The 24,016-nt window shown below is 41.8% G+C and overlaps 1 protein-coding gene across 1 annotated transcript; it reads right to left on the bottom strand.

Moving 5' to 3' along the window:
* Nucleotides 1-10,443: 10,443 nt before the first annotated feature.
* LOC142409846 (acyl-CoA (8-3)-desaturase-like) lies at nucleotides 10,444-22,670 on the bottom strand. Its single transcript, XM_075501601.1, has 12 exons — nucleotides 22,452-22,670; nucleotides 18,452-18,562; nucleotides 17,802-17,999; nucleotides 16,660-16,761; nucleotides 16,340-16,468; nucleotides 14,396-14,453; nucleotides 13,877-13,953; nucleotides 13,297-13,394; nucleotides 12,846-12,942; nucleotides 11,608-11,687; nucleotides 11,283-11,408; nucleotides 10,444-10,943 (listed from the first exon to the last, which is right to left on the bottom strand). The coding sequence occupies exons 1-12, from the start codon at nucleotides 22,668-22,670 to the stop codon at nucleotides 10,892-10,894; spliced, it is 1,347 nt and encodes a 448-aa protein (XP_075357716.1). The 3' UTR covers nucleotides 10,444-10,891.
* Nucleotides 22,671-24,016: the final 1,346 nt, after the last annotated feature.

Here is a 24,016-nt window from a genome sequence, read left to right as displayed (position 1 = left end):
CATAGCTCTCTATTTTTAGGTAAGCTCCTACTGTGATGTTATAGTTAAGACTGTGCATTCTCTGAATACACAGGAAGAAAAAAATCACACAGAAACAAAGTGGTGATGATTTTTTCATCTATATTTTTACTGTGGTTTTTTTCTCATGGTGTGCATAGCTCTAGCGCCCACTTTTACAAATGTTAAAAAATGAAGACAAATCCTTTTTCAGCTTCATGAGGAGCCACAGCCTGGTTCTCCACTTCTATTGCAACAGGCCAAAGTGTCGTAGGCTATTTTGTAATTCAAGAGGAATAGAAGAAGGTTAGACTAATACTTGGGACATCTAGCATGAGGGTGGGATTTCAAAGGTCCTAGTAGGTCAGTGGGAGTAGAATGAGTAATTCCCGAGAAGAGCTACTCTTTAAATCACTGCCAGCAACAGACTCAGTGGCCAGAGCTGCTATTATTTTCCTTCCCACATTAGATAAGTCACCGCGTATTCAGTCCATATATAATAATAAAATAGACTTAATCCCTATTGAATCTGTTTTTATATCTTTCTTCGGGTATCCACTTTTTGGACACGGGGCTGGCTGGAATATTGCTCTGATCTAACATGGTCTCTCTTACACCACCTCATGCCTATTTGTTCTTCTAGGTAGCCCCATAGACACGGGTAATTGAAGCTTTAACCAGTCTGTGTGACAGCGATATAAGAGGTTGTAAATGGGCAGAAATGCCTGCGTAAGCAGGCCCCAGTTACATACCGAATGGTATGCAACCGCCATGCACAGTTCTGTTCACAAAAATGGGATTATGAGTCAGAGTGAAAATTAAGGTCACATGGATTTCTGTATGCGGCAATCCTTGCAGAGTATATAGGCTTTATTTGCGTAATTAGCTTGCTCTTAATGTTCTCCATAGTGTGCTGGTATGAAACTGTGTGTATCGGCACACCATTTTTTTGGCACAGGAATTGTGCAGTGATAAACAGTTAATTCTAAAATACATAACATTTTTTACACTAGATAGTTAAGGCAGAGTGAAGCTGCTGTCACAAATGGGCGCTTTTTGAGAATCAATCGGAGCGACCCTCTGATACCACATGACGGAAGAAACAAAGTTCCTGTTGCCACTTTTCCTTACACAAGGATTCACGCATCTCATTTTTGCTCAGCTGACACTTCGCACGCATTTTTTAAGACAGCAGTTGTTGATGCTGCTATTGTCCTGTCAAGTTTGATACAGACCAGTAAATATGATCCTGTATGTGCGTATTGGGTTTGCATGGCAAGGTTTTGGTAGCGGGGGGGTGGGACGGGGGACTACAGGGGTGGCTTCTGTGAGAAGCTGCTAGAAGGTTCCCCTACGTCTGATAGAGCCAATGCCAGCCGGCTCCAAGACGGACCCACCGCTGGCCAAGGCCAAGCCCATCAGCGACGGTGGTAGCGCCTCTGGGATAACGTATTTAAGAAGGGGGAAAAAACCCCTGCACCATTGCAGCCAGAGAGAGGAGTGAGAATATGTGAGAGGAACAACTCTGCAGACACCAAGGCCAGTGAAGAAGGAGGGCAGGAGGTGCTCCAGGTGACGGAGCAGAGATTCCCCTGCAGCCCTTGGTGAAGACCATGGTGAGGCAGGCTGTCCCCCTGCAGCCCATGGAGGTCCATGGTGGAGCAGATCTCCACCTGCAGCCCATGGAGGTTAATGGTGGAGCAGATCTCCACCTGCAGCCCATGGAGGTTAATGGTGGAGCAGATCTCCACCTGCAGCCCATGGAGGTTAATGGTGGAGCAGATATCCACCTGCAGCCCATAGAGGACCCCACGCTGGAGCAGGGGGATGCCCGAAGGAGGCTGTGACCCTGTGGGAAGCCTGTGCTGGAGCAGGCTCCTGGCAGGACCTGTGGACACATGGAGAGAGGAGCCCACACTGGAGCAGGTTTGCTGGTAGGACTTGTGACCCCATGGGGGACCCATGCTGGAGCAGTCTGCTCCTGAAGGACTGCACCCCATGGAAGGGACCCATGCTGGAGCAGTTCGTGAAGAACTGCAGCCCGTGGGAAGGACTCATGTTGGAGAAGTTCGTGGAGGACTGTCTCCCATGGGAGGGACCCCATGCTGGAGCAGGGGAAGAGTGTGAGGAGTCCTCCCCCTGAGGAGGAAGGAGCAGCAGAGACAATGTGTGATCAACTGACCACAACTCCCATTCCCTGTCCCTCTGTGCCACTGGGGGGGGGGAGTAGAGAAAATCAGGAGTGAAATTAAGCCTAGGAAGAAGGGTGGAATGGGGGGAAGGTGTTTTAAGATTTGTTTTTATTTCTCATTATCCCACTCTGATTTGATTGGTAATAAATTAACAAATTTCCCCAAGTGGAGACTGGTTTGCCTATGACAGTAGTTAGTGAATGACCTCTCCCTGTCCTTACCTTGGACCCAAGAGCCTTTCGTTGTATTTTCTCTCCCCCGTCCAGCTGAGGAGGGGAGCGATAGAGTGGCTTTGGTGGGCACCTGGTGCCCAGTCAGGGTCAACCCACCACAATGTGAGAGAACCCAACAATCAGGAGTCACCATACAGGGTTGGCTTCCATGGGAAACTAGGCTTATAAAACAAATCTAAGACCAATTCACATTGGAGTTTGATGCTGGAGATTCTAGAGGTTCACGTTAGGTTTCCTGGGTATTATATGCAATAAACAAATGCAAAAGGAAAGGAATAGTGCTTCAAAAAATTGCTGTTGTTTTTATTTCACTGATACGTGTAGACTGAGTCTCTTCTAACCCATCCTAGATCAGAATAAGAGCTCTAGTGGACACCCTTGTGTCAACACCCTTGAATCAATAAACTTAATTGGCACAAAAAGATAGTATGGATTGCTGTACATGTTTCCACTAGAATGTTTCCAACATGCTGGTTTTTCAACATATCACAAAACCAAAACCTCAAGTATAAGTGTATTTGCTTATGCTAAGCATAACCACCCTACTGATAAAATATACAGATAGTGTAAGTATCACTTGAGGGGTGAATATGTTTAAGGATAGGGCAGTCAACAGGGAGAGATCTAGATCCCCTAGGAACCTAAACTGTCCTGAAAAGATGTATTATCACATATATGTATCTGTGTTTTCAAATATGTTTTCAAATGTTAATTGTTACTTCCAAGAAGGAATGTAGGTCCTTCAGGGGAGAACGATTTTTTTTCAGACCATATGTCACCAGATTCAGTTTAGTGGCCAGTCAAATCAATAAAGATTATTTTGCTTGATTCTCATTTTTCCTCATGTATCCTCAGCTGTAACAGGCATACCATCTTTCTGATAAGATAAAAATACCCTTAAGGGACCAAGGGTCCAAATGAGGAACATCTTCACAACTCATCAAAAAAGAATACTTGAAGCTTAGTGATATTCATATTCTGAGACAAAACTGTCACAACGGAAACCTCCAATCCATGGAGAAGATAAGTATACTGAGAAACATTCTTCTGTGTCTAACTAGAAGCAGCAGAAGTTTGTTAAGCTGGCTACCAGCTGGAAATGTTCTGCTGATTAAGATTCAACCTGAGTCTAAAAATGTGTAACGAACTCTTCCTTGTTAGGAATTGCTTCATGATTTCTTATCAAGTTGCCAACCTTTACCTGTGTGGTAGTTATTACTGTAGTTATTACAGTATTACTGACAGAATTCTGAAAGAATGCACCTTTCCATCATCTTATCCTCTTAATAATCCTACTCGTTTTCTCCAAAAAATAAACTTTGGAGCAGGGGCAGCTGCGGTTGGCCTTGATAAAGGCCCAAATACTGCTGTAGGTTAGTACCTTTTTTGGTTCAGTCATGAGGAAAGATAACCTCTGATTAGTTCTCCCCCCTGAGCAGGGTTTTGCAAGCTGAGTATTTCTTGGTATGAAACCCAGAGAATTTCAAGCATACAGGCACCTTCTGAAACGCAAGTACTGACTCTTTTTTTCACCTTTATTTTAGCAATATTTGTTAGTTTCTTTGACATGCAAAACCCCCGTGGTGAAAGTAGGCTTTAATTTGCAAGAGCTGAACAAATTCATTTACTTTTTATTGCTATTTAGATAATTTTCTAAGTTCACATTAAAGCGCTGAGGAAATAAAAGCTACCTACACTTACAGATCTTAAAGAAGTATATCTGACTTTATCTTTAGTTCTTATTGTAATTACATACATTAAGCACAGGGATTACACTATTCTCACGGAAGTGCATTTGGCAACACCCCTATACACACTGTCAATACAATAGCACTGCCAGGCCTACAGGAATACCTACGTTGCGTGATGTATCATGTTAACGTAGAATCAACACGCCGGCCTCTTCCTCGCTTTATTCCCCTGGGTCCAGGTGACCACTTGAACTCAACCGTTCATTAAAGAACCCATTACTGGCTCTTGAAGATGCTGCAAGGCAAAGTTGGCGTGTTCAGCACCAAATATATTGTTGAGAAGTAGGGAATTAGCACATTGGCTTCATTCAGACTCTAACTTGTACATGCAGAGCCTAACTTGTAGCTGACTCTACCAGCACTGTGTAACAGAAGACATCATAGCAGATGTTTCCAACTAGCTCTTACAACAGCATTATAAAAGTTACCACTTCATAAGCTTCTGTAGGCTCTCCAGTAATCCCTCTGGTTCTCACTCCGAGTTTGTCCTGGACTTCTGCACGCGACTCTTCATCCTCTAGTATTCAAGGCACATTGCTGTTTTATTCTAGGTGGCAGTAACGAGTGCTGAGGCACAGATAGGAGCGGCACTATCCTGATTTTAAATTGCTTATTCCTGGTACCAGAGACCCATCACGGTGCTTCTCAGACTGCAGTATGTGCACAGGGTATGTCCCTTGATAGCAATTTCCTCAAAAAGGGTACCGAAAAACAACATTTGAACAATTGAGTCGGTCCTGGCACACCGTTTTCTAGTCCCTGGTGGAGTTTGACCAAGGACAGGCTCAGAAGTACAATTTAAGGGCCCAGGCTGCCTATGATAACAGCTTAGATACCGTATCACTCTTATGAATGCAATTACAAAGGATGGAAATTGCTCTTGCAATTATCAGTAGTCATTGAGTCTAAGGTGTAGAAAGCATCTAAACTGCGGATCAAATTCCTTCCCAAGAAGCGTTCTGAGAACCAGACAAGAAATGCCTTAGGAGAGGCCAGTTCTGCCAGTCGGGAATTCTTTGTTGCACTGTGGTACCCCTTCCAAGGGGAGGTGAACATGTCACCATCCAGTCCATACGTGGATGAGAGGTGAGCATTATGGCTTTGAGTCACTTTTGCTAGGGAGAGAATCGAACCTAGGTAATAACACTGCCATAACACCTGTATAACCACGGCATTATGGAAAAGTGGAGGATCGGCTCTTCCAGCTCCATTTTAGAGAGAAAACAAACAAACATCCTCTGAAAAGCACAGTCCTGCCAGTATGTCAAGCACGTTCCAAGCATGCCTATGGGATCAGGCCCCTCGGGGATATGGCAGACAGGAAAACTGAATGTGCCCCACCCTTAGGTGGGTGATAAGATGAAAATTGCTCAGACCGAGGCAGTTCTGTACATGCACAGGAGCACAGCACAGCATTTAAAAAGCATTAGAGTAATAGCAGAACACACCTACTGAGCCTGTAGGCAACACCTGAAGAAAAGGCATTTTAGGTGGTAAGCTGGAGTATAGTCACCTGTGTCGTCAGGCTTCATTGTAGATATTGTCTCTATTTCTGGTTGACTGTCTCTTAATGGATATACATTATATATACACATTGTAATTTCCTTCATGTCAAGCGACAAACAAGTTGGCCACCAATCAACTATTTAAGAGTTCATGCAATAAGACTGAAGAACTCTAGCAAGTTTTTGCAGGGGTGGGTGGTAAGAGGAATCAGTGAACAAGTCTTATAGGGGAATCATTTTACCCTTTGGTGGGAGGAAAGAGGGCAGGTGCTAAGCTGAGGTCCTGCCACACAGAGCAAAACATCAGTAGAAAAGGGAGTTTTTCTTTCCATTTCTAAATTCTTTCAGTCATATTCCACCCAAACCATCTCATCCAATTGCCTCCCTAAATCCAGAGCTTGAGTGAAGAACAAAAGCAAAGATACAAATTCAGGAGAGGGAATGTAACCATATACGCCTCCCTTCGTCATGAAATAAGCTGTGGTAAGCCAAGCTTATCCTTATCCCCAAAGCTTCATAATCCTTTTTGGTCTGTGTAAGTATATTTGCAGCGGCTTCATTGACATTACTTATCCATACAGCCACCAAGTCAGCATCCTTCAAATCTTTCAGAGAATCTACAGGGTAGAAAGCCTTGAGTCTGTCTAATCACAAGGAGGCAGGGAATATTCACGAGTTGAAGGCGGGAAAGAGGTTGATGGAAGCCCATTTGGAAAAGAGTTAAAGGAGGCAATGATAAAAATTATCCAAGAGGAGAGTGAGAGAAAAGCTGAGAAGTGAAAGGAAAATACTGGAGTTGTGTAATATGAGAACAAGAAAGTAAGTGGAAGAAGAAATAAGAGATTTATGACATTCTTCCTCCTTTTACTATCTAAGATTGGCTGTATTTCTTATTTAAAAAGCCTAAACATCATCAAGTATGTGAAGTGTTTGATGACGGAGGGAGGGAGACAGACTCGAAGTGTCCATTACCAATTTGAGAGAGAAGCTTGTTGCGAGAAGTGACCCTGCTTAGTCAGTGAGAAGAAGAGATGAAAGGAACAGTGGCTTGAAGAAGTGACTTGGCGTTTGGAATAGGAAGAGAAGGGACGTAAGTGATTTAGTTCTCTCTGCACATCAATTTTAAGAATCCTCTGGAATATTGCATTTCACTCTGATCACTTAGAACCAGAAAGACTTCCAGACATATGACCTAGATCTTCAACCTTACTTGCACATTCCTATGTTTGCTCTTATTCGTAAGATTACTGAAATGGAGGATCAAGGAGACCGGCTTTGGTTTGATTTTTCTTCAAAAGTGCATTTGAGTAGTTGGGCTCTTAATTATATTTTTTCTCAACAGTCTCTGGATTCTTTGAAATTCTGACCATTCAGAAAGGTAATGCCTTGAAACAAATACTTCTGTTTGACAGGCCGACTAATTATGAATGTAAAATTACATTAAATCCCTGAATTAAGGCAAAGGAACTTTGAGGATGCAAATACCGTTGGGTCTACAAGCTGGATAATATCAAGGGCTTTAGTTCCCATTATTTCAATTAGAATTAAATATTGAATTACCATGAGAAGCAGGGCATAGGGTTGCTGCAGAATAAAAAGCATGCTGCATTACTCTGCATGACACACTATATTTAGACGAGCACAATTCGATTCCTAACAACTGTCAGTGACTGTGCCACATTTCTTTTGCTCTACCTGTATAAGAAAAAACACTACCAGCAGAATCTCAGCATAAACTCCTGAAGCAAGCAGGATTCTGCAAACTATTTCCCTAATTTCCTTGTTTCTTCCAGGTATTCCAGATTGCATATATTGTCTTTCAGGGAACTGTCTTGCAGTTGTGAAAACCATGATGAATAAGATTACAGTCTCCAGAAGACTGTTTAAGCACAAAGCCTGTAATTCAATCTTCTTAGTCTCTGTCATGTAAGTTTTCTGTTGAACAAGCTTTCACTGAGCACGTTTTATTCTCCTGCTATACCAGTGTTACAGCTGGGGCAACTTCCAATTATTCCTCATTAAGATCAGACTATTAGAGACCTCAGTATTAGTGCGAATGCAAAACGAAGTGGCTTGCCAACTTCTTACCAGGAATTACCCTGACCCCTTGAAGTTTATGAACCAGGTTAGAATTTGATAAAGTAAAACCAGCTTAATTGTTAATAACCTCTATGAAATAGATAAAGAAATGAATATTCACACAGGGCAGCCCGTCGAACTAATTAAAGGAACATTTTAATCAAAATGAGGTTGCAAAAAGACAGACTCAATAAATTACTACCTTCAAATGAGTAGAATGCTAACTAAATGCAACAAATAATCAGTTTGATTTATGAGACTGACACCCGAAAGAACCATTTTGTGTCAGTCTTGTATTTAGAGGATTTCAGTGGGACTCAGGATCTAATCAGCACAGCTTTCAAGTCTCACCGGTAAAAAAGCAGGAATCCTTAATCTTTATATTACCTTCACCAAGACATCCATTTAAAAATATCTTCGTGTATTACCAAATAGAGCACGCAATGAAATCCCTGCATTCATCTTAAGGCAGTACTATCACTTAAATACCTATAAAAATGTTACTACTCTTGCACATAATTGTGCATATCACCATTCTAACCAGCCTTGGATTTGGGAACACAGAATTGTTCTAGGTACTAGTTAGAAGGGATTTTCAAATTACATTCAAAGCAGTTTTTTAATAACTACTTTTTTAATCAGGATCCTTTTCAATGACATCTGTCAGCTATTATTAGGAAATAACCAGAACAGAGTTATTAGTACCTGCACCTACACACACACACACACAAAAAAGAATAAGTGGAGATGTTCTTAAAAAACAAAGGCAAAAATAAAAAGTCCGAACTCCTTGTGCTTTGTGTGTTGGGCTTGATATTATTTGTTACCCAGAAGAAGGCTGCTGTTGTCTGTAGCTTGTAAAACATGTAAGGTGCTCATCAGTGGGTTGCAGATGAGTCACGTTGCTCACGGTGGTAGCTCACTTCAGGATCTTTCCTGTTTTCCTCCTTTGGGTGGTTTGTCCACTGAAAGCTGGGGCATAGAGTTCTGGATGTGAATGGCAGAGGTGAAAAGCCGCTTTTCTTCCACATGGTCTTTGCTTCTATGGACAAATTGTCTGCTTATTTGCCATGACAGACTATCTTAATGGTTTCAGGTCAGTTAGGTGAATACAGTAGAATACAGGTTTTGCCAGTATGGCTCAACTGTCCCATAACGGACTATATTAGCTATAAATGATATCAGAAAATGTCATCATTGAATCATCATTCCTTTGCAAAATCAGCAAGATTAATCAGAGGCCATACACTGTTTCTAAAACAGGTACTGACTTTCAATCTAAAAATCACAAAGAGGAGCTTTACTTATATTGTTACGATTTCTCTTTTTTCCTGTATTCTAGTTTTTCCAAATAACCATGTTATCACCATTCAGCTTTTTTATCCCTTCTTTTTTCCTGCTATTAATTGATAACCACACACCACCTTTTTCTTTCATACATCCTCTATTTCTTTTGTCTGTTATTCAATGCTCATCTCTCCTCATTTACAGTTTACCTTTCCCATAAAGTTTAAAGCACTTTCAGTGAAAATATTCTACTACAGGCCCGCTCCTAGCTTCTTCATTTTGGTGGCTCTCTCAAAAACCAATATTGTTCTTGGAGAGCTACTGTACCTCTACACGGGTGGTCATTACATTTTCCACTAGCAGAAGCTGTCCTTGACCATAAGCAGGGAGGAGCTAGGTCCTTCTTGGGGCCAAACAGCTAATACCAGGTACAAAACTGGTAAGGGAGTGTTCCAGGAAAGGAGGTGGTTCTTGAGGATGCTGAAAGAGAAGAAAAGTTTGCAAGGCCCCAAGAGGCCTGCATGGGATGACAGAATTAGGTATGGTTTATTTCCTTTTCTGGATAAAGGAACAGAGCCACAAATGTACTTAGTTGCCTAACAACCAATGTAGATGCCCACAGGTCCTTGGAATCACCGGGAAGTAAGCATTTAGATAAAAATTAATATATGTAAAACTCAATAAAAGCAAGAGTACCCTAAACACCCTTGCAATCTGGACCTACTCCTTGGTGCCTAGGCTCCTCAGTCTTATTCAAAGCTGGTCTACATCAGAAAGCTAATCAGACAGCACAGTCACCACTCAATTAAAATACATACATGTATTTATGCATATAAATAATACATGCTATACAGACTCTTTGGACTGTATTCAAACCAGCTATTACAGGTGTAAAACTTAGCTTCTAGTTACCTGGCTCCCTATGCAATCCATGAACAGTACTATTTATAACATCTAAGTAGTTAGAGCAAGTAGCGGACATATGATCACTAGTGATGGGGACATACCCCAGGCCATCTCGTTCTTTGCATACTTATTTTATCTGTTCTAGAATATCCCTTAAAGATCCCCCCTGTCCTAATGTCTCCTGACTTCCTGCGGTACACTTTGTCCTATCCCATATTCACTGATCCACTGAGCCAAAAACACTAAGAAGGAGACCTTATGGCGACCTTTCAATACTTAAAGAGGGCTTATAAGAAAGATGGAGAGAGACTTTTTACCAGGGCTTGTAGTGATAGGACAAGGGCTAATGGTTTTAAACTCAAAGGGTAGATTTAGATTAGATATAAGGAAGAAATTCTTTGCTGTGAGGGTGGTGAGACACTGGAACAGGTTGCCCAGAGAAGTTGTGGATGCCTCATCCCTGGAAGTGTTCAAGGTCAGGCTGGATGGGGCTTTGAGCAACCTGGTCTAGTGAAAGATGTCCCTGCCTATGGCAGGCATTTGGACAAGACGATCTTTAAATGTCCCTTCCGACCCAAACCATTCTATGATTCTGTGACTCTATGAAGAATTTCCCTTCAAATTTTTTTCCATAAGCAATAAGCTGGCGCCTCCAATGAAGTAACCTGATCAAGCTGATTCAAGAGCTACTTCTCCCCAATTTAAAGGCCCAGTTCATCATGGCTCTAAATTTCTGAGATTGAGAGCAGGAAAAATAGAGGTTCATGGTTGGGAACAAGAAAAAATGTATCTTTAAGCCACTTTCCCACCCATTCTTACTGAAATTAGTTTTGCCCAGCTCCTGAGTTTCTATGCCAGAAGACACACACACACTGATGGTCTGTGCTGACTCTTTGCAGTAGTCGTCTGGTGAAGAGGTTCCCTTTGAGAGTTGCTAGTTTCTATCCATGCAGATATGCTTCAAGCCAGTGCTCCCCAGAATCCTTCAGTGAACTGCAAGAACAAAAAGTAAAAAATGGCTTATGGGGAGACAATATTCAACTTCATGGGAAGAAAACATAATTTAGATGTAAAAAGAAGTAAATGGAAAAAAATGATTAAAAACTGCATGGACATCTCAAAGTCTGGCTACAGGAAATGAATTGAGAGGATTTAAGGAAGAGAAAATAATCTTTGAAACTTTGAAAATTTTTAAAACTTAAAAGTGCCTTTAGAAAAACCTAAATAAACTCTAGGTTTGATCTCTCCATGGATATTGATTTGAAACGGTTGCCTATGTCCCTCCCTTGCATGCTATTACAGTGCAAAACTATCTTGTTAATTGATACTTACTGCAAAATATCTACAAAGGCTGTCAGTAAAGTCTTGCTTTTATACTCAATGCCATGCTTATCACAAAGGGCTTTCACCAGAGGAGCAGCTTTCCAGTAGTTGTGTCGAGGCATTGTGGGGAAAAGGCTGCAGAATTGAATGGGAGATAGCTATCGTAAGACTTTGCTTGCATCACCCTCCGTTCCCTCTGTTCAAAATCTTTCCCTGCCCTCCCCTAGAAGGAGAGCAAAGGGTCTCCTGAATGGTTTCGTGTGAGACTACATGGTCTTTCTCACTTTTAAGTGCCCCATATTATTCCCAGTCTTCTCCCCATAGTCATACTCACTGGTGCTCAATTTGGAAGTTCAAGTGCCCAGTGAACCAGTCATTGAACAAAGATTGGTTCACGTTGCACGTTGCATGGAGCTGGGAGGAAAAAAGACCAAAGAAATACATGATTTAGCTTTTATTTTTCTGGAAGTTTGATAATGGAACCCCAGCAATTATTACCCACCCTTGTCTAGCATAAAAGGCAACTTAGTGTCAGGGATTATAGTATCATTGCCCTGAAGAATTAAACAAAGTCTAGATTGAAATGGGTTGTTGGGATATAGGTTAATTTAGCTAGCTCTTCGCTCAGAAAGAACAATTTCTTCACTGGTATGCACACAGTGATTCTTTTAAGAGGTTCTCCTCACATCTTTCACTTGGATGGAAAGAAAAGATGCCCAATAAAGAAATGAAAAACAGTCTTCTGGCCTCCTCCAACCAGTACGAGTGGAGTCAGATGCAAAAGTATGAGGACAAGCATTTGTGTACAGGGTTCATCTCACCTAATTTAGACACCTTTATTTTGAAATCTGCATCTGAGCTCATCACTTTAGAGTCAATGGAGAAAAATAGACATTTTTATGGTGCCATTCATCTGACCTGATTTAGATGTCTATTTTAAAGTAAGATGCATTGTGCTCTAGAAATGGCTGTTTCTCTCCAGTGAATGTAGCAGGTGTTCAGATGTAGACATCCAGATCTGCTCAGATGAATACCAGGCTGGGTTTTTTTCTCCTAATGTACGGAAAAATGCTTAGAACCCCCTATGTGGGTCTATGCTGCTGGAGGCAGTACAGATGTGAGTAAAGTTGTATTTTTTTTTAATTTTGAACAGACCTAATATTTATTTTTAACAGACCTAAACTTTTTCAGATTTATCTTATCTGCAGTAAACCTGTAACCTGTAGGGTAAAAAATAAAGGTATCCAGTCCCACTTTGCTTCTCTTTAGTTGGCCTGAAAAGGAGATTGACTGTTATTCTGTCAGTACTTTTTCATAATGTGAAGGCAAAAGTGTTGTGAAAAATGTGTCAAAACCTTTCAGTGAAAAAATAGGATTTTTTTTTACTCTAGATGTCCTGTTTTCCAAATAAAGTTTTAAATGTTTTGACTACTACAGAAATGCATGCCTATTTAACCAACGGCAAGGACAAACCTCATCAACAAGCATTAAAGCTAAGAGAAGAACAATGTTGTCTTTGTCCTATAATTCAGAACTGCAGACCCACTCTTGCAGAAGAAAGGAGATTCTCACCTGAGTAGATACCCAGTCTTTGTTCTTATCATAATCAATGTCCATTGGAATGTGATTCATCTGTGACACCCAAATAAACCAGGTACTCTCTAGGTACCTGGGCAGATAAAAACACAGAAACACTTATCATATCTCTAATCCCATCCAAATTTACCATTAAAACACTTTCCTGAGTGTCACCTTAAGTAAAAGAACACTTTTACATAATTCAGGATTTTCTATTCCATTCCTTTGCTTCCTAACTTTTGGAGTTTCTTTTGAGAACCACTGAATTTGTGGTTGCAGATGTCCCTGAGCAGCCACCACCACCCCCCCAAGTTATACGGTTCCTTCTTGGCTGACTATTTCTGAGAACACTGCAGTGAGTACGAGAGTTTTCATTTATTTCCATTGAAGCTCAATACTGTTTACAAATATTAGTCATGGGGACTCTGGGTATGTTGTGTGTTACCTGGACAGCCAGTAGTATACCATAAAATTGTTAAATCCCATTAAAGGAATATACATGAGACAGACTCGGATGTTGAAAGACACAACCAATAACAGGTCCTGTAAAAAAACCAAACAAAACAGCAAAATAAAGATGAAAAGAAGTCTTTGTTGAGGAACTGCCTCCGCTCCCTCCTCTTCCCTTTACTTGAACTGCCACACAAAAAATGTCCTTATTTATTCATCTCTTATTTATCAAGAGTGAGCTCCGCACCATCATTCTGCCTCAAGTTGACCGTATCCCTGAAATATTCCCACAGTGCTCACTTTACCATCAGTAACTAAAGGCCAGCAAACAGCCCTGTAATCACACTCTCTCTAGGTCTGATAGTTTTCTCTTCCCTTCTATTCAGCTGCTACGAGGCTAAAAAGCCTCTCCTAAAAAAATTCTCCCTGGACCCGTTGACTCCATTCCTGCTGCAGCAAGCCTAGAATCAGCCTTTTCTATCTTAAGCCCCACAACCACCTGAGGTGAAGGTTAATATAGCCACAGAGCGGCGAAATTTTTTGAAAGTCTTCTAGACAAGGCAAGTAGTGCTTACCAACCACTTTTTCCTCTTGATTGCGAAGTAGAATATAGACAGCTGGAAGAAGGGTACAAGTGCAAGTGGGGCCAATACTGAAGGGAAGAATGAAAACAGAGAGACATTTATAACTTCACTGCATCGTAAATCTTACAGAATATTGGGGGTGGGGGGGGCAATTCCCCTGAAAGATTCTTCTTTGCAGTGGAATAAAAAAATTGCTGTCTTCCATTTACACTAACTTTTCATGTGTCCACATAATCTGTTCCTCTTTTCACCTCACCAATTCTTCATTTCTTTCCTATCCCTTTCTTCCTCACACTCAATGCACCCCTATCTAGTACCTAATATCACATAATCCTAACAGAGACACAGGGGGCAATTCCTTCTCATGTGAACCTTCTTTAACGTGAAGGAAGCTTCCTGAAGCTGTGACTTCAATGGGAGTATCTTTAAAATCTTTATTTTGAGGAGAAGATGCAGTCATGATTTTTAGGTGAAGTTCCTACAGCGCTGCAAGGAAGCGGGGATACTCACAGATGAAATACTTATGCTGATAATTGTAAGGCATGAACTTCTTCTTCTTTTTTCCAAGCTGAAAAATGAAAAGACATTGTAATGGGCCAGCTGGGAGACCTGAGGTCCTTCATAAGGTACTTCTCATTCCTGTCTAATGAACACCTCAAGAACTACCTCTTAATCTCTCCAATTCAACCCCTCTTTTTGAAAGGCAGGTGCTGAAGTTCCAAAGCCATGGAGAGAAGCGGATTTCATTTGAGCCTCTGTATCCAGATATCAACGTTATGCCGATGTCAGAACAGAGCCATTTTTTAGAAGAGTTCCACAACTCATGGCAGGATACAAAAAAAGCTCAAAAATCACAAAAATACTCACAAGCCTTTTGAATTTTGTAGGGGAAGTTTCCAGTGATGGTAATGAAAGTCCAATCTAACCAGTTCCACGTATTCACCACAGAGTGCTGAGACTATCGGTGCTCAGGGAGGAACAGGTTATTAACATGAAAACTAAGACAAGAAACTTGATGGGTGACGAATGCAGGATGTGTTTGCTGTGAAAGCTACACCTGAATTTCTGTATCAGATGAGATAGGATGCAGACATCCCAAATTTTTTAGTAATACAGGAGATAGTGGCCAGAAATGACACAAGCATTTGGACGCTATCCTAAAATGACAGCAAGATCGAAGTAGTAAATACTCTACAAAGACATCTGCCTTTTTGTTCTGTTGAATATTTTGCCTTCAAGTACATGAAACAGCAAAGAGATGAAGTATTTACAAAAAGAACAAGTAAGTTTATTTCCTCACAGTGTATTTTTTCACTATTTGCACAAAAGGGTTCTTAACATCATGTCCAAATTTTGTGCTTATGATTCTTCAAAGGACAACATAATAAGGCGGTAAAGCAAACTATTTCCAGAGCTCCCCTATTACTGAGAAAAAAAAAAAACTTGAACACCTCAGAGATGTCTTCACTGGATCAAAACTGAAACAAACCAAATGAACTGGACTAAATGAAACCACTGAAATCCATTTTGCCCATCCACAGTGTGCCTGACTCTTTTCTGTTAAAAAGCAGGAAGACATGAGAACTAATTTCCTACGTTTTCACTTCCATCAAACCCAATCTAGCACAGCCAGCCCACTCTAGATGCTCATGCTAATATATAGCCATGAGAGATCTTCCAGAAGACAACTGGCAAAATCCCTCCCAGTTGCAGCTAATAGTTTTCTATGAACAAGTATTTTGTATAAACTCTCTTTATAGGAGTCTTTCTGAGACAGCAGAGCTGGAATTTTCCACATGCCTTGGAGAGCTGTAATTTCTTTCCTTATTACCAGCTAAAGGAGAGCGAGACATTATTTTAAGAGGCTGGTTATCTAGCAAAGAGCCTATTTCATCACCCCATGAGTAAACAGAATTGCCAGGGAAAGAAAAGGCAAAAAGAGACCTTGCCTATCCTGATGAGATCAGAAATCATAAGGTCTGTTCATGGTTTTTATTTTTATGAAAGCAATAAAATTTGTGATTAAAATAATTTGCTACACTTGTGTTTTGTGCATAGCAGCTATACTGGTCCTGAAGGGTTTAGGTGCCAAACAGCTAAGCCAAAAGGACCCAGAGGGAACACCTGACTCACTATCTACGGGATCATTAAGAACATCCAACACCAGTGCAAGCGGACTGACTCATTCTTTGGACTGCCTTCAAGGTGCTTACCCTGCTCTTCTGGCAACACAGAGAACTTAAGCACTGATTTTAAGACTTTGCTTCTCAGGAGCTGGTGCCTAAGCATCGTAATAACCAGTCAGTACATGAGACTCTCAGACCTTGGAACACTTTGGAAATTACCACAAGTTTATGCAGAAAGGCGCAATCTGGGTTGTTATTACTATACCTCACTCTATAGCTTTCTGTCTTTAAAAATCTTTGCTTCTTCTCCAGCCACCCCTGTGCTTACCTCCACGGAGAGTCTCTTTCCCAAGCTGAACAGGAGAGGGTGCATGTTGAGGTCAGGGTCTTTGCGGAAGCAGTTGGGTTTGGCGTGGTGCTGGTTGTGCAGGTGATTCCACCAGCTGGCTGGTAACCCCTGCAGGAAAAGTTGAAGACCAGGGATTCAAACTAGAACAATATCAACAGTTGCATCATCATTTATCCACCGATTACTGATGGCTGCACTACACTTCCCTCACAGGCAACATCACCTGAATGGAGGAACGCTCCCATTCATTGCTTAGTCCAGATTAGCCCCAGAGAATATTCCCACCATGAGCCAATTACCTTCAGAATATTTATCACAACAATCTGCAGAATTCGATTCCATTTAGGCTTTCTGAAGACAGAGCAGTGCCCCAGATCATGTTGGAACCAGCCCATCTGGATCTGGAAGACAAAAGGGTCACTGAGGAAACAGAATCACAGCGGCGTTGCGTTAATTTGCCTTGGGAGTCTCTAACTTCATAGTGTGAGTGCATCTTCCTTCTGGTTTGGGGAAGAAACGCTACCTGCTGTCCTACGTGCTCAATGCCGAGAACTTCCTTCCAGGCTACTGTCCACTAAAGCTGCTCAGTGCCAGATATTGATTTTACTGTAGCAGCTAAAGGGAAAGCAGCAAAGCATCATTACAATTAATTTGACATGGAAGCATGCAAGTCTTTTGCTCCCATCGCAAATATGTAATTTCCAAGTAACCAGCTAGAAAGCGTAAGAATTTCCAAATCCATAGTTTCATTGCATTTCATATTCCCATGGAAATACGAGAATGCTCTTTGAGGAACATCTGCCTTAACGGATATTAGGCAAATAGAACAGATTATTTTAAAAAATGAGTTGCTTTGCACTTGTTCCATGGATGTCTGAGCAAACCTAAGAAACCCAAGAGCACTACTAAGAAAATCTTGCTTTCTTCCTCCCGTCACCCTCCAATTTCTCCCATCTAAGGGCCACAAAGTCCTATTCCCTCCTTCCCTACACCACCCCTGACATGTATCATGCCCTTCTAAGGTTCAGTTTACTAATCCAACAGAAAATTATTCAGGGCTAGTGAGTGTAATTGGCTCATAAAGGCTAACAAACACCAGAGCCATCAGACAGTAAACAGAAGGAACATGGAGCCAAAAGTGGAGTTGAGAATGAAATATTCCCTCTTTTGCTGGGGTAAGCGGTCAGATCGGCTCATCCCATCTTGTGAAACTGCCAGCTCCACAACACCCCACCAACCCTAGTGAGCAACCTGTCAGCAAAACTAGATTTGCTGGCGGCAACAAAAATTGCGATGTAGAACGTGCTTCTTGTCTTGAGCAGGATGACAGGATCTAAGAAGAGGCAGTAAAGCAATGGCTGGGATATGAACATTTCATTAATCCTCTCCATCTGGAAGAACCAAACACGTCTGCAGTGTTGAACAGCTGTCAGCAGTTTACCTGAGCAATGGTGAAGAACGCAATGCCAACCAGGAAAGGCACTAAGGATATCCCAAAGTACCAGACCACGAGCCAGGATGCAGCATCCAGTACCAGGAGGTGAAGGAAAATCAGGAAGAAAAAGATGTAATTTGGCCTCAGAAGTCCCATCTTCTCAATAGTGCAGCGCAGCTCACGAAAATCCTCTAAAAGTGATTTCTGTGGGTGAAGTGAGTATTAATGCACTGTCTACTTTGAAAATGTAACATAGCAGACTCAGGAATCCCAAAGTAGCCATGGAAGTCAGAGGAGATATTCTATCAGAGGGGTCTCTCTGAAAAAATGAGCATGAGATCAACAGATCTTGGTTTTGCTTTGACACTGGAAAACAAGTTGCTGACAGGCTCTGTTACTGAGACATTGCAGTGGGAAGAACTGAGCAGAATTTGGGGTTCTGGGGCTCATTCCTCAGACCCAGGCGTGGATTTAGTGATTCTGGGACAGCACATGTTTCCATGCATGACTACTGCCAGCTGCCTCCCCACCACCCGGCCTGTGGCACAGTGTCAGGCATGCCGCTTCAGAAATTATTTCTGCTAGATCTCTTATTTTCCTTCTCCTCCCATACTGAACCCCAAGCCATTCCCACAGCTGGATTATAGGACACTCACTTTTTTATTAGACTCAAAGCTGGGTTGATCTGGCGCCAACTCCCCAATCAGCAGAGATTTCAAGTATTTTTTCACCAGAGACTTATCATTGTGAAATGCTACAAAGGCATCCTGAGAAATACACAAAGAAAGGGGGTAAGAAAGGGTACGTGACTAAACACCAGACGCTGAGCCTCTCCTTTTTCCAGGTCTTTTTTATAAGACATAACCAAGTTTCCTTCATCCATTTTTGTCCCTTTGGTTGCTCCTGTAGTTCTTTGCTATCAACTGGAGCTTGGCCCAAGGAAGCTGGAGAAGTTTCAAGAAACTAGATTTCATAAACGTACCTGGGCGAGGCTGGTAATAAACATTACAGTGTTTGATGAAAAACTCTTTGCAGAGGGAAACATGCTCTTTCATCTGCTTGTTTCAGCACAGTCCGTCCCTAGAAGGCTCCAGCCAGCAGCCCTGCCCTATGGATGGGACCCAGGAGCAGGAAAACATGTCAATGAATGAGGTGTGTCTTTGCCATGCTTAGGATGATGTTTTTAAAATCCTGTCTTTATTACACTAGGGCCACAGGAAATATACGCTGAAGGTCCATACACAGCAGGACTAACTGGGTATCTCCTACAGTTCCCTGTAAGTTTTCAGACTGATCGACGTTTTGGGGTAACACTAGTGACACAAACGGGTCTGTCCAAGAGCCATTTGAAATACCAGTTTCAAAATCAACTATAAACTATGGAATAAAGGACGAAATTCCAGACAAACCAAAACTCTTCTTTAGCTCATGTCCTCAGTGAATTTTCCAGAAGAAAGGTAAAGAGGCTGACCATGTTCTTTTGTCTTCCAGAAAGAGTAGATATAACAAAATCCTCAGTGTCTGAGCAGCCAGGTGCCTGCTGATTTTGGCTCTGAAAATCGATGTGGGTGATCATGACAGAAAAAAATGCTGCACACGTCTGGTCAGGATGAAGTCCCTGGAAGAGGTCAGAGGACTTCCCGTGTGCAGGCTGACATTCCTCTGGAGTCTCTTGTTTAGAGACAGGCTGTCTCTGAGTACTTTAGTCTAGGGGAAGTCAGAGCAGGGTGACTTTTTGGACAGATGAGCTTTCTACAGGTATCTAGTGGCCCTTTGTCACAGTGACAATTGAGTAACTCTGTCCGGCCCCAGAGACTGGGGAAATCTTTCCATTATGATTCTGTGCCCCTCATCCTACAGTTTTTTATACATTTTTATGTAGCTCCCTCTCTTGCCAGGCATTCTAAAACTGAGTCAAGCTGTAAGTGTCTATACTGCAGCTTAGAAACACGAGCCAGAATCCTTTTAAGCAGAATTTCCTATCCACAATATCAGTATCACAGGTTCTTATCACAGAAATGCAAGCCTTTCAGTCCTGCAACCTGTCCTTTCTCCTCCCTGCTCTTAGGCCCTGATTATCATCTTAGGAGAGATTAACTTTAAAGACTATGATCTGCAACACACCTAACCTCCAACGTTTGACATCAATGTAATGTTCTGCAATGGATATTGTCTGTATTTACAAAGTAATCCACACAGAGGAAGAAAATTCTCACGATATGTATATAATTATGAGCTCTAGAGGAAGATAATTCTCAACATATATATACAATTATAAGCTCAAGAGCAGCGAAGAGTACTTGGAAAAAAATCCTGGATCCTGGCTTTAGGCAAAGTCATGCACCAGATGATCTTTTGAGACACCTTCCAGACTTGCTGTTCTGTACAAGTGTGTATTTCTCAGAATATATGAACATAGCAGGATTTTAAAAGCAAAAAGAATTATAAAGATTAGCAGAATAAAAATCGAGAGCAAGACAGAAGAATGTCATTGTGACACAACATAAATCCACAGTGTACCCACAATCTTGACTACTGCATGTAGTTCTGGTCCTTCTGTCTTCAAAGGGATGTAGTACAATTATGCGTAGCAAAAAAAGATGAATAGAGGTCTGGAACAGCTTTCATACTAGAAGACTGCCTTCAGAAAGAGGTAACAAGTTAAAGAGTTTTAAAAACTCATAAGTAGCATTGAGAAAATGATGGAAAATTTATTCACTGTTTTCATAACACAATAATGAAATTATCAGGACGTAGGTTTAAAACGTACAAAAGTAATAGTGAGGAAAACCAGATTGTAATGTTATTGTAATGATAAATACAAGTAAGATCAAAGGTCATTCTTTAAACTCATTCATACAAGACAAATTCACTGCAGTTAAAACCCCTGGGTGTCTATAAAGCATAATAACCTAAATGCAAGTCCTTACACTGGTGGCTGCAGAAGCTGGGAGGACCTAGCTTGGGGACAAATCATTCCGTGCATTCTCTATTCTTTGGCTCCTTTTGTAAAAGTCCGGTAATAGAAACTGCAGGAGACGGCACCAGGCTACAGGGATCTCTGGGCTGGCTTGGTATGGCTGGCCTTACGTTCTTAAGAGCGGCAGCCTCAACGTTTGTCTCTACTGCTGCAGTAAGCACATTACAGCACGGCACAAAACATCATCCGAAAGGGTCGTATTGATTTAAAATTGGCACATTCATCTTTAAGTAAAAACGCAGTTTTCATTTAAAAAAAAAAAAACACTTTTAGCATGCTTAAATCCTCTTTAGAGAAGACTACAGTGAATTAGCAGGCACAGAAGGTTTACTGGGACGGAATTACTGGGAAGATAAGAGGTCGGCGAGAGAGCTGGCAGTGGTGGGTGGGCAGGATTAGTGTCCCTTCTTCAGCTAGCTCTTGGTGCAGCACTCTTTGCAACCTCACATCGCCTTGTGCAGGTGCTGCACAACAGACACACAACCCCCTCTTTAAACCAGGGCTGGATCTGCCAGTCGGTGAGCTAGAGAAGAAAACCAGCGAGACTCAGAAGCCTTCTTTTCCTTCATTCGAGAACACTAGGTATTTTTCTGCCTCAGTCTGAAGTAGGGTGAAAGGAATGAAATGTGAAAAACAAGCGATCGGATGCATTTGGGGCCATGAGGTAGGAAGTGCTATCCCATTTTACAAACTGAAACCTGAGGAATTAGACAGGCTAAGCAACTTTCTTGAAGTCAAAAATTCTTGTCATGACAAGAATTGAATCTGGGTCTCCCACATCACAAGTTTATGCCATAGTCTTGGTCACGTTTCTAACGCACATATTTCTGACTATTCAGAAACTCGGTACCTACTTTCAGCAAATAGTCTGTGAGTTCTGCTTAGAATTTATTATTTCTGTCAACAAGCAACAAATTATTTTAGAGAAATCCTCCAAATCAAAGAATTTTGCAGGCATCTCTGGAAAATCTATTTTCAAATAGTGATTATTTGTAGAATTTTTCCTCATCTTCTGCAGCTAAATCTCATTCTGCTGCTTTCCCAGTCATTTTTCCTGTATTTTCTTTCTTTTCCCCCCTCCTTTGAAATAGCCTTTTTGCTCAAGACTCTCTTCTCCTCCACTTACCTGTACAAAATAGCGTCACTTCCTTGAGGACCCCCTTCTCTTGCTTCACTGCCCCCAAAATGACTTCATATTTGGATATTACCTCTTCCTTACCTACCTTGTCTATCTATCTGCCCGTGCTCTACTTTCATTATCATTTATCACTGATCACATCCGTGTGACACTGAAAGAGCAGCCTTTAAAGAAAAATACGCGCTGAGCACACTGCTTCCTACCCTCTTCCCTTTCTCACCGCTACCACAGAGACACTTTTCGGGCACCTGAAGACAGCTTGCCTGATCATGCCCAGCGGTGAGACGACCTGCATGGATATTGCTTTGTTTACAGCAGGGTGTAATGAACCTAAACAGAGCTTTACCGCTTGCATAGCAGGTAACTCTGACCTTGAAGGTAACCAGAAGAGCATTTTTACAGATGGCACAGACACGTCCACCACATTACCTGACCAAGCACAGTGCCACCTACCGCAAGCACTCTCCGCTGGAGTCCCACCATGTCATCTTGCCCTGACAATGGAACCACCTTCCTCCACTGTCCTCCTAGATCTTACCGTAGCGTCTTGCCCAGCATAGTGGCTAATAACTCGGCTGCCTCCAGGGTGTCGTTTGGAAAACTTGCTGACATCATAAACCTTCCTGTCAATCACTAGCCATTGCTCCTGACCTTGACCATGGCCACTGTGGATTCTGATCTCTTCCCAAGTGAAAAGCTGTGGAAAGGCTGAAACAGGTCGCGTCTCCTTTTCCGTGGAGCCAGTCTGTGGAGCCATCTGTACCGGTAGATGCCAGTCAGCACTGAGAGTCACTAGTCCAAGCTTTGCAGCACGGTGTCCAGGCGAACCTGCCCGTTCTCAGCCTGCCCGTTATACAGTCCCACTCCAAGCCACTCCCTGTGCTTCTAGGGCTGGTTGGCTCCCCTTGCCCGAACACACCCTTCCATAGCTCCCTCCTCTTCCACGTTCACACCAGACACTTTGACACACCCTTGAATAAAAGCCCTGTTCCTTCTTGTCCTTTCTGAGTTGCCTTTGGAAGGTCTGATTACTCATGAGAAGCGTACGCTACTTCACTGAATACAAATGTGCATAAATAGAAAGACTTAGGAAGGTTATCTGTTATTCAGCTAAATGAGATGGCAAAACGGCAGAAAGAACTATTAAGTGAGCACCTTCATAGAGCATTAGGAACTGGCTAAGGTAAGCTGTTCACTTGTTTCCATACTGCTGAGTCAATATGGGGGTTAGCCAGAAGAGAAATCTGAGGAAGGCTGTGGGCACCTCTTCTGCAGCAAATACTCAGTGACCTTCTTAGAAAACTGAAGCACTTTCAGCATCTTGTAATCCTTCAATCAGCCATTAACGTCAGGAAATCCTGCTTTACCGTACAGCGGAGCTTCATAATGTCATAGGGTGCCAAAATGTAAAGCTGTAAAGGAGCTTGTGTGGAAAGCCAAAAGCTGCTGTTAAATACGTTTGCTAACATCTCTCATTCAACTGTAATTCCTGCCTCCGAGGCATGGAGCCAACTCGTACGCTAGCATAGTGAAAACGGCAGAATGCTCCAAGGTCTGCAATCTCTCCACAAGGCATCTCTTAACAGTCTCGTCACTACACAACAACTTCACATTGTCCTTGGTCTTCGAAATTTTCCGTGTTGACCCGGGTACACTAAATTCGTGTGTCTTTCTTAACTAAAAGCATTGCTGATCAAAAGACCACCAGATCAGGGTAAAGAAAGAACACGTTAAGAAAACGTTATTCATCTCCTGTTAATTTAGCTTGCACATTGACGATACTTTGCATACAGTTGTTTTCAGAGTTTCCTGTGTATGCTCCAGTCATTCAATCATCTCATTGTTCACGTAATTCATTCATAAGTCAACAACAGACATTAAAAGATTTTGGGGTTGATGATAATAATAATAATAATAATAATAATAATAATAATAATAATAATAATAATAACTGTTAACACCAAGTTTGGCTGTAGATTAGGAGTTTCTAAAACTATGTTTAACGGCACTGTTCACATAATTAACCTTACTTAAATATTAGTCTTGTAGAGCCAAAGTCTAAATATCTCTGATGTTCAGAGAGGATCTGCTATGCAGTAAAGA

This window comes from Mycteria americana, chromosome 5 (genome assembly GCF_035582795.1).
Source record: "Mycteria americana isolate JAX WOST 10 ecotype Jacksonville Zoo and Gardens chromosome 5, USCA_MyAme_1.0, whole genome shotgun sequence".
Classification (NCBI taxonomy): domain Eukaryota; kingdom Metazoa; phylum Chordata; class Aves; order Ciconiiformes; family Ciconiidae; genus Mycteria; species Mycteria americana.
The sequence above is the reverse complement of the archived record's forward strand: the minus strand, read 5'-3'. Positions and strand labels throughout refer to the sequence as shown.